Source organism: Equus quagga, chromosome 12 (assembly GCF_021613505.1).
Source record: "Equus quagga isolate Etosha38 chromosome 12, UCLA_HA_Equagga_1.0, whole genome shotgun sequence".
In the NCBI taxonomy this organism is placed as follows: domain Eukaryota; kingdom Metazoa; phylum Chordata; class Mammalia; order Perissodactyla; family Equidae; genus Equus; species Equus quagga.
The window spans coordinates 13,852,053-13,863,150 of record NC_060278.1 but is presented as its reverse complement, the minus strand read 5'-3'; the positions used below and the strand labels follow the sequence as shown (position 1 = coordinate 13,863,150).

The 11,098-nt window shown below is 36.4% G+C and overlaps 1 protein-coding gene across 6 annotated transcripts in view; it reads right to left on the bottom strand.

The window, feature by feature from the left end:
- Nucleotides 1-1,160: 1,160 nt before the first annotated feature.
- The window catches only part of NEBL (nebulette), a 108,834-nt gene continuing 98,896 nt past the window's right edge, over nt 1,161-11,098 (bottom strand). For all 6 annotated transcript variants that reach the window (XM_046679841.1, XM_046679846.1, XM_046679845.1 and 3 more), the window contains 2 exons: nt 8,231-8,337; nt 1,161-6,527 (listed from right to left, as the gene is read on the bottom strand). In XM_046679841.1, coding sequence (XP_046535797.1) covers nt 6,351-6,527; nt 8,231-8,337 — 284 coding nt within the window. In that variant the 3' untranslated portion in view covers nt 1,161-6,350. The remainder of the gene's footprint in view (nt 6,528-8,230; nt 8,338-11,098) is intronic.

The following is an 11,098-nucleotide window of genomic DNA, read 5'->3' as shown; positions in this document are numbered from 1 at the left end:
AGTTGAAATTCACACTTGGACCGTATCCAGTTTTCTGCCATCACAAAACTCTTATTCAATTCTTCTGTGTAGGAGAAGCAGATTACATAAAAAAAGGAACAAAACTTTCCTTTCATCTACCTTTTAATTTATTATGTCTGATTTTTTTGTAAAAAGTTAGTATTTTTTTCTAAAAAGTGGTCAAGGATGTCTCAATTACCTATAAAAACTAACTTCATTAATTTTTAAGTTAAAATTATAAGTGTAGCATATTCTAAACCTAAATTATTTTAGTTCAGAAAAAGTCTTGCTAAGTTATTTATTTCTCTGTGACTTGGGTTCCAAACGAGTAAATTTATTATCATTGAGGGAAGAAAATCTTGGAGGCAGAAAAAGATAGTCGATTCCTCAAACAAATGAATGAGCTGTTTGTAATTTGAAATATTATCAGTATTTTTGATGATTAATATCATACAAATATTCATTTCATACTTTCGGAGTATGAAAAGCCGAAAATTCAAGATTAGGAAGATGTGTTTATTCTACGAGCAAGTCTACTAAATGTGTCATCTGCCAAGCTTATCAGTTTACAATTAGGAAGGCCTAGGTGCCATCAAAGAGGAATGCGTACAAAACAATACAATAAGGTTAAGGTCCTAGTCTCAACAGGTTTATATAAGGGTAAAAAGAGGGACTAACTCACTTTTTCCAACGATGGGAAAATTAGGACAAAAAGCAATTATGTTCTATGATAAATGAGCCATTTTCAGCAGAGAAATCAGAGCGTCTCCTCGTTTCATGTACTCAATTTGTGCATTTTCTATTCTTTGCTCCAAGCTGTTTCTTTCATCTCGTGAATACAAGAAAATTAAAATTGTACTATTGAGGACTGATGAGGAATTTAATCTTGAAAGAAGTGAACTACAATGAGGTATTATTGTAGCACTTTGGTGTAAAATCAGAAAGACACTGAGCTTGAAAAAGCATAATATTGTTATCACTTAAAACTAACAGGAGAAGTTATGTCGGGGGGAGACAGACATCGACTCACCAATGTAAGTACATGGAAGCCAGGATACACCTTTGATGCGATTTGATGTAAGTTGTCATGATCAAACTAATACCCTAGGTTTTATCAATGACCCATGCTCCAAGAAACCAGGTGAGAACCAAGAAGAGAACCATTTTGTTATATCCTGCATTTATTTAAGCAAACCAAATGTGTAGAGATAGGACCTTAAAGCGTTATAATGTTTTACAAATACAGAAAGAAGACACAGAATAATAATACCCTGAAGAGAGGGCATCTGAGAACGCAGTTCTATCATAGGAGAACACTTGCAATGACCACATTGAAGCCATGGCCGACACATCCATCTGTCATTCTTGTCCTGACATCGTTCAAGTAGTTTTAATAGATAAATCAGTGATTTGCTTTGAAACGAATAATAATATTAATGATTATGGTAGCCTTGAAGGGTTTGTGAGTGACTATACTATACATACATGATGCTAGGCTTAACGTGTTATTTCAATGCCACTGTACAGTATGCAGGGGGAAATAATGTCTTATTACACAATTACTGTGACATCCACTAACGTGTGAACTAGTTTGCATAGGTTAGTCCTTTGGGCAGCACGATGTTGCTCTAGTCCACCAAGGCTTAAAGATTCACAGTGTAGAGGAAAAAAACATGAATTAAAGCATTTCTACTAAAATATATTTTAATAGCTGGTGTTAACAATTTGCATAACAAAAGCCAAATTATATTAATAACATTGTATCATTCTGTAAGCCCTTTCATTTTAAAAACACTATGTGTTTCCTTGAAAACTGTATGCTCTCAAAGTGAGTACAATCTTGCAAATTAATCAGCAACCACAATTCTACAAATTTTGAAGCAAATAGAAGCCAAACTGCACAATGATTCAATTTTGCATTTTTATCACAGGGCAAAGACCAACAGTTCTATACGTGCCTGTAACCTCCCTGGTGCTGCTTCTAAATGCTCAGTCATTCACTGCATGGATACTGAAGAATGGGACTATGAGACAGTTTTCTCTTTTCCTTTGAAGTAAATCATTCTTAATGGCAACTGGATTACAAAGAAGTATATACTATGCAAACTGGATACCATATATCAAACACAAAAAGCATAATGGAATTCCCAAGAAGTAATTCCCATGAAGTAATATGGACAATTGGGGAGGAAATTTACCCTGGGGATCCTTCTAGGTTTGTGGATTACAGTAGTTGAAGCATCATGGAACCATGGCCACAGAAGCATCATACAATGTCTTGATTTTTTGATCATCAACAATTAACAGTTAATTGCCTAGAAAGGACCTTAACGGGCATGGAACACTTCAGAAAGAGACTTTCATTTTAGCATTCTTAGTTTACATAGCTCCTTACTTAACGAAGCTTTCTCACCTCCATGTCACGTAACCCCAAACAACCACACTCTAGCCACTTTTAGATTATCAGAAGCAAATAGCTCAGGTATCGTGAATTTATGAAGTGAATTTCATCTTGTGTAATGAATTCAGCCTCATAACATAATTCTTCTATCTCCCAATAGGCATTTTAAATCTCAAACCTAAAGTTAATGTTTATGCATCTCAACTATATATAAATCCACAAAGAACCTTTCAGAAATAGACGGAAAAAGTCAGTATTTTCTAAAGTTCTAACCCTTATAAGGGAAAATACAAACAGCTATCACCTTTCATATCTGTCAGGAGCATCTCGCTTCCCCATCATAAAAATACCAATCACGTATAATAAAATATTACTATAGAATAGGCAGAGGCTTGCTTGCTTGGTTTTCCTTCCAAGACAATAATGGATTAACAAGGGTAATCAAAAAGGCACCTATTTTTTAATATATCTATATTATAATTTTGGTATAAACTATAACCACTTTATATAGGGATGTGTTATTAAAGGATCATACACATTTTCTTTATCTTTTCCTTAAAAATATTCCACTGGAGATGTACGAACCTGAAAAAGACATGGGCCTCTTGAACTTCCACTATCTGTTTTAGAAAAGTCTGCTAGCCAACTCCCAGAGTGTTGTCAAACTCAACACGGAGAGGATAAGGAAAGAAAGACTGTGGTGAAACTGGCAGAACTGCATCTTCATCATCTTCAAGCAAGGAACCTAGCGGCCAAAGAGAGGCTGGTCTAATCTCATGCATATTCATAGAAGGTGCTCATGGAAATTGTGCTTGCAAATTCCTGTGCAGTCTCTGGAGGTGGGGGAGGCCTGAGAAGGTGCAGGGTCTGCATGGAGATCTGACAACCAGATAAATATTTCAACCTGGGCTACACCTCAGATGAGTAAACAGGAACAAGACAGGAAGAATTCGTTTTGCCGCAGGTTAGAAATAGAAAGCTTCCCCAGAGAACAAGAATTAGTAAAAACGTTTCCTACAAAAACTGACAACAAAAGCAATCTATTCTGTTGCTATGCTTTTCTCAAGAGAGATGTGATCCACATCCGGTTTTGTTTTTGGAAACTTTTAAAAGTGTATCAACCTGCTCTTTGTGCTTTCATCAGTCTTGAGAACACATCGAATTTAGGAAGTCAGGCGCATGCTCTCTGTGCTTGGGTATCTACACCGTCTTCTTGAACTGGATTTTTAAAACACTTGTTTTTAAACCCGTCTTCAGCTGTTAGCATCACACAGGAGATGCCTGTTACCAAACTGAAGGTGGGGAGGCGGCGTGGGGAAAGGGGAAACGTTCGAGAATGCAGGTTTGAAAAATGATGCTGTAAAAATAGCACTTTGGTATCTTACATATCTGTTTCCTATATTTCTGCTGAGATGCTTAATATCCTGACAAGCTTTAGTAACAATGAAAACACTATCAAGTTACAGCATCGGGAGCATATGACATCTTGTTCTCCCTTCCGTCTTTATCGTAAAATAACTGCCCTCTAGTTAAATGCTGTTCAGATCTTAATTCCTAAAGGCTGGAAGCAAAAACATCTTGCTATGCAAACATTCAGTGAAGCTTAACAGTTTAGGAGATTTATTTCCCAAATAAGTAGTGACTCTTACACTGAATGAATCTGATTTTGAAATCAGTGGATGAAAAAAACAACAAAACATCAAGGTGCTACTTTACTATAACTTTCCCGATTATAATCATTTCAAGACAATTTCCTTTGAGTTTTCTATAAATGTGCTATTTATCAAAAATTGTACCTGTCCTACATTTTGTCTGCAAATTGAATCAACAACTACTCTTTTTTATAAACACAAAAAGTGGTCTAACTGGGTGAAACATAAATATTTACTTAATGATATAATAAAATTGAGCAAGCTTATTGCCCTCAGTTTTAACACAAAAATTTTTGCAAGAATATTGCAAGTTCAGTTTGTCGTTGTAGGTTTGTGTACAAGACACCAAAACAGATATGGGGTTGAATAAATTTAATTATGACTGATCATTTCAATGATAGAAAATCAGTCAAGCTGGTTATGGGTTATCTGTGAAACCCCCTCAAAAAAATCTCTAGTCATTTGCCTGAATTTTATGTCAGTGTCATGTAGATGCAGCTTGAGTGTAATAAAGCTTATTTCTCTTTTAGCTAGGTAAGATGAAACTACAGATTTTCAAAAGCCTGTGCTAACTTTTCAAAGGTGTCAGTGAATTAACATTTGCCTTTGGACTAAGAAACATTTCAATCAAAGATATTTTACAGGATATTTTGTTAATTTCTTTGACTATATCATGTCAGACAGATATCCCCAAGACCCATACATTTTATGACATTTTTGTAACTTTGATTTCTCGGTTTTGTCACAACTATAGAGTCAGACCCTACATGAATGCTACCCTGTTGCAGGTCCCAATAAATGGCACAATCAGAAAAACTCAGAGTTGCTGTTGGATACTAATCTCTCAGCTCATCTTGACTATGGACTCCAGGTGCAACTTCATGACCCGCCAGCAAGGGCGCAGTCATGGCTGTGAATCCAGCAAGAGCCTGCAAGGTCACTCATTGGAAAATCAAAATGTGACAACAATCTTTTTTAGTGAACAACCCATTGGGCCTGTCCCTAAAATCTCTGATGGCATTCCTATCTCACCCCCTGAATGTGATTTAGAAAATGAAACCCAGAAAGTGGGAAGGGAGTCTTTTCATGAACCAGTTTCAGTGGCTAGATTTCCATTCCAGAATCTGAATACCATTTTCCAAAAGAAGAAACCAGATCATCTCTCCCTTTGTGGAGCTGGTAACTTCTTGTCTGCTGTTTTTTTCCAGCACAATTCAAATTCCATGCTGTCACTGGCTCCCGTGAAGTTTTCCTTACATTTAAATCAACAGCGGCTTTAAGTTAATGAAAGCTGTTCGATAAACATCTAAATCACTTATTGACTAGAGTATACATCTATTTCCTAAGGTGTAAATCCTTCAAAACTAGAGTGCAATGCAGCAGAAGAATCTCAAGCAACTTTTCAAAATATGTTTTTCTGATGAGCTGGCAACTAGAGGAAGGGCTTTAGATATCAGCCACACTTTTTGCTTTAATAAGAGGAATGGGCAGTGCAGCTGCCTACATTACAGAAGCTTGAACCTACATGACATGCAACAGGGTAAAGGTTATTGGGAAATACTATAGATGACCTTAAGATTTGCCCTTTGCAGAGTAGCTGTGAAGTTATTTGGTCCTGACATTCTATGGAGCCAAGCACATACTCAGGTCCACAGAATGTAAATGGAGAGTAGGATACGCCTCGGTACAAATAAGCAATAAATAGACCCAAGTTGGCCGAGAGAACGAGGAAATTTCTTTGTTCGGTAGAAGTTTCTAGGTCCCTAAGGCCACCAGTCAATATAAATTTTAACCACACTGTCATTCTGCCACTGCTTACATTTCTTGTATTAGGCAATTTTCACTCGAATTGGAAATTGCCTGATGATTCAGAAGCTAAACGTTTTTGAATTATTGGCTGTGTTACTGAATTAAGAGAACTGGCTTCTGGTGATTCCAAAGTGACAGCTAAGAGTTTCGTATACTTGTTACATTTAAGGGACAATCAACATCTCTATTAAAGTCTACAAAAATACATTTCCCAGAAGGATTCAGTAGCCAATCAAAGGAAACCATTCACACAATTAGCAGCACCAGGTCTCCAGACCTAATTATTTTGTTTACAGGAATTACTGAAAATGCTGCTGTTTTCAGCCCAGAAGTCATTCCTTCTTCCTGGTACCTGTGTGTCTAATTGTCAAAGGAAGGATAGATTATTGTAAAATAACTGCCAAGTTGTCTTAAAAGTATCTTCTATCTTTTAAAAAGATTAGGTTTAGTATACATTAGAAGAAAGCTCGAAGGGCAAGGAGAAATAATTAATTAACAAACTCAATGTAATTCGCTGGGAGCATCCCGGTTTTCCCAGTTCTCTGCACGGTGCCGTACATCCAGCCATCGTCGATGGGCTGCACGTTGACGATGTAGTCGCCGTCCCGGAAGGAGACCTCGTCTTCATCCTGGGCACTGTAATCGTACATGGCTCGGTAGGTCCTCTGAGAAAGGAAAGAAGGGGTCACACGGTGAATACGGAAAATAGTCACAGCCACAAATGCCAATCAACAAACCAACCCACACCTAAAGTAACTGCTAGGAATGTTTCCAAGATCTGCAAACCAGAGCCTGGTGTCCTAATTGTGTTCATCTCAAGGTTACTAGTCTAGCAAAAAGCACAATATTTGGGGGCCAGATTGGGGACAGAGAAAGCCACTAAATACAACGGCCAGCCTGTCAAAAAGTAAGCTTAAAGCAGTTAAGTCAACTCTCCCCAGCCTCAGATAACCCCAGAGAAGTTAAGTTATACAGATTCTCCGCTACTCCACGTTCTTCAGAGAACAAGACGTGCCACAGTAGCAGATAGGTCCAAGTCACTGCCGGTGGTCCCCTGGCAGAGGCAATGAACTTTCCTTAAACAGGTACTAAGAATTTTTGTTTCCTCTTAAAAATATATAAAACAAATAAAAGAAAAAATCCAGAGGATACTGATTTTATAGGTTTTTGTGTCACAGTGGTAGAAATTCAGCATATCAATGTTCTGAATATTGAGGTACATACAACTAAATCTTCGTTATAATGAGCAAATTTCTCGGTTCCTGACTTCAAACTATAGTGCAAAGCTATGGTAATCAAAACAGTATGGTATTGGCATAAAAACAGACACATAAATTAATGGAACAGAATAGAGGGACCAGAAATAAACCCACACATATACAGTCAATTAATTTATGACAAGGGACACAAGAATATAATATACAATTGGGAAAGGACAGTTTCTTCAATAAATGGTATTGGGAAAACTGGACAGCCACATGCAAAAGAATGAAAGTGGACCCCTATATCACATCATATACAAAAATTAACTCAAAATGGATTAATGACTTGAACATAAGACCTGAAATCATAAGCCTCCTAGAAGAAAACATAGGCGGTTAACTCCTTGACACTGATCTTGGTGATGATTTTTTGCATTTGACAACAAAAGCAAAAATAAACAAGGGAACTAAAGCAAAATGAAAAAGGTCTGCACAGCAAAGGAAATCAACTAAATGAAAAGGCAACCTACTGAATGGGAGAAAACATCTGCAAACCATATACTTGATAAGGAGTTAATACCAAAATATAAACTGAGTTTTATTAGAATGGTTTAAAATGGCCAGCTGTTTCTAAGTGCTCAGTCAAAGGCCAAGGGGCTGTGTCAGGAACCTGGGGAAACCACTTCAGCATGAGATGTCACTTGACTAGAGGACTTGGAACCCCACTTCAAAACTTTACATTTAACCAAGGAATCAGTACTCCAAGATTTACAACAGGAGGATTCAAAGACATATGCTGGCCGTGTCGTTTAGGTTTTAGTGGCCATTTCGATTAATGTCAAGATTAACTAGTTAATATGACCAAATATTTGTGCTTTTCAGACCTGAATGAGATCATAATTGGCTAATACTAATCATGAAGTAATAATTAGGATATTGTCCTGGTAGATTCTTTGTATGTTTTATCGTTTACAAGTTTTCACATCACACCTTCCCTTTTCAACAGTTTACCTCTATACATCTTTTGCTTCCTTTGAAAGGGCTGTACAAAGAGTAGGACATCATCATTTATCCTTTATAGGAAAATGTAGATTATTCACTTCAACCCTATTCCACGTGTATTTATACCCTGGAGATGAAACGGAATGCTCCAAATTGACACTTACTAGATTTGGTGAGTGCTGCATTGACCTCATGGATGACAGGCTGGTCGGGTGCATGTACCCATAGCCTTGTGAATGGCTTTGCTGGTAGGCGCCAGGAAGAACAGGGGCTGCGCATTAAACACACACACACACACAAAGATTCCTTAAAATGAGTCTCAAAATACCCCTCCCAAGCCTTCAAGTGACTTCATGCTCTGCTACAACCTTCTGAAACAAAACTCCATTTTTAGTGTCATGTGAAATTTGGGTAGTGATGTTATAAGCCATCTCTAGATTAGTATAAATTTCAGTAATTAAGGATATATTTACAGAATCAGTTTAACATGCAGATAAAATACATTAGAAATATTTGTACTACTCTATTGCAGATGCTATGTTAAAACAACACGAACACAAAATGAAAATATTTCATAGTGCCATAACAAAATCACGTTTTCACTTGGTCATGTCATCCTCTTAGGCATTTTCTAAAATACAAATGAGAATCTAAAAGAATGTAATTGGATCATCAAACCAACAACAGAGTATAAATGTTTTCACTGGATCCTTCTCATACAAAGGGATGCTCTCAATATTGTGAGACATACAGCTGAATGTTGCCTTTACAAAGATGGTATACACAGCGTACGCGTAGCAACGTATGTTTGTTTAGCAGTTAATAAGAAGTCTATATCCTTAAAAGAAACCTTTACTTAGAATGTTTGAATTCTCCATTTTATTTTGGCTGTATGTCAAGACTCAACAAGTCAGCTGAAGATGTTACAAAAGCCTAAGAAACCAAGCCACTTAAAGAATTCATAAACATTATCCTTCTACATCAAAAAAAAAAAGTATCAAAATAGCATTCACTCACTTTGGGCTATTCTCACCATTGATTATGACACTCAAAAGACATAGTCCCTGTTTTGAAGAACATTGAATTCTAGAGAAATCAACACAGAAGCTAGAGAAAAACCCCACAAAGTCAGCAGACGTGTCTGAGCGTGTGTTTCTCTAAAGTATGTTTACGTATTTGTAACCAAAAGCATGAACTATAAATGAGGGTATTTTAGTAGTGTGCCCTTCATTATGTTTTGAATAATTATATGATACATTAGTTAAAACTTGTATGATATATGTGCTATAAAAATCCATAATAGGTTGACATTTTTGTTCAATCAGGTTGAGTATATAAAGTAATTATCATGGGTTGATTTATTCAGGACAGTTTTTATAATAAAAGAATAAAGCAGACGTAATTCTTGGGTATTATGAATAATTAATATTTTATAAGTGGCACATTTACTCTAATGATACATGAGAACATCAAACTTTAAAGAAGGTTAATCTTCAGAAAATTACAAATCATTACTGCATTCTCCAGATCATAATGATATTAGGTTGAATAGAGATTTTTTGAGTAGTTCTTGAATTAATTCATATTACAATGTTGGTACAAGTTGTGTTTATTTAAGGTCTAGATGTTGCATCGAAGAAAAATTGCCAAGATCCTTACTTGGATTGAAGTATATCATAAAGTTATTAAAACATTAAACATCAAATACTTCAGAAAATAGCACTTTTTAACATCATCGATTCAATTTAAATATTTAACATCAAGAGACATCAAGAATATTGTCAAAATTTACTCATGAAGAAAAAAATAATGAAATCCCCATAAATATCTAGGCCCACTTAATTAGCTGAGTATAAGAACCTTTTCCATATGTTGGAAGCCAAAGTATTGACCATTCATTTATTCACTCCCTTGACCCTCAGCAAATATTTATTAAGTGAGTTCATGTGTGCACGGGGCTTACTACATTGCCTGTCACTTAGTAAGGCCTCCTAAATATGAATAATTACCACTGTCCACTATGTTCAAGGCATGCCAGGCATAAGAGGAGTGACAAAAACAACTGCCCTCTTAAAGCAGTGATGGCCCTGGACATCTACCCTTTGCCCAGCTGAAAAAAATGGCTCTGGATACTTAGGGCCTTTCTAGTTAAATATATTAGTGAATGACTCTGCAGGGAGGAAGAAATATTCCTCTCTTCTAGGCCCTTCTGGCTGGTCTGGAATTAAATTGACAAGACAAGGAGAAAATCAAACAAAGCTTAAAAATATGTATACACGGGAGAAACCCAGAAAATCTGAGTAACTCGCCAAAACAGTGGAAGACACTACCTTAAATGCCCTCTTCAGCTAAGGACAAAGGAGGATGTTGGGGGCAGTGGTTTGGGACTTCAAAGGGGAGGAACACAATTTACATGGAGATGGAAACGCAAATGTTTGATAAACAAATGTTGACCATGCCTTGCAAAGACGATGAGAGATGGAGGCGGCTTTGACTGAAAGGCCCTTGTTAGGTTCCACCCTGTCTATCACACCTAGTTTACATTATACTATATTGTCTTAGGGTATTAGCTCCTTCCTGGAGCAGGCCTTCTATCTCAAATTCTTTCAGGCAGTTATGGGGAAACTGAAAGTTTCTTTCAGAGACTTTTGTTCCTAAAAGAATCAAGCCAAAGAGACACATTTTGGGGTGGCAAATTCTGACCCCCCCCCCCCCAACTCCAACTGCAAACCCCAGACTGGCTCTTCTGAACTGGTTTATATCTATTTAAATAAGTCATTTCTTCATTAATTATTATTTTAATCTATCTGTAAATACAAAAGATTGAATAAATAGCCCTATAAACTTACTTAAAACAAAAATTTAAACCTTTGACCCTTTGTTATACTATTTAATTCTGACCATTAAATTTTGATGTACAGGTTAAGCACAACCATTTTAAAATATTTTCAGAAAAAACTAACAGGAAACATCAACAATGAAGCAACATTTTTAAATATGCTATCTCATAAGCTGTAATGTTTATGCTTACA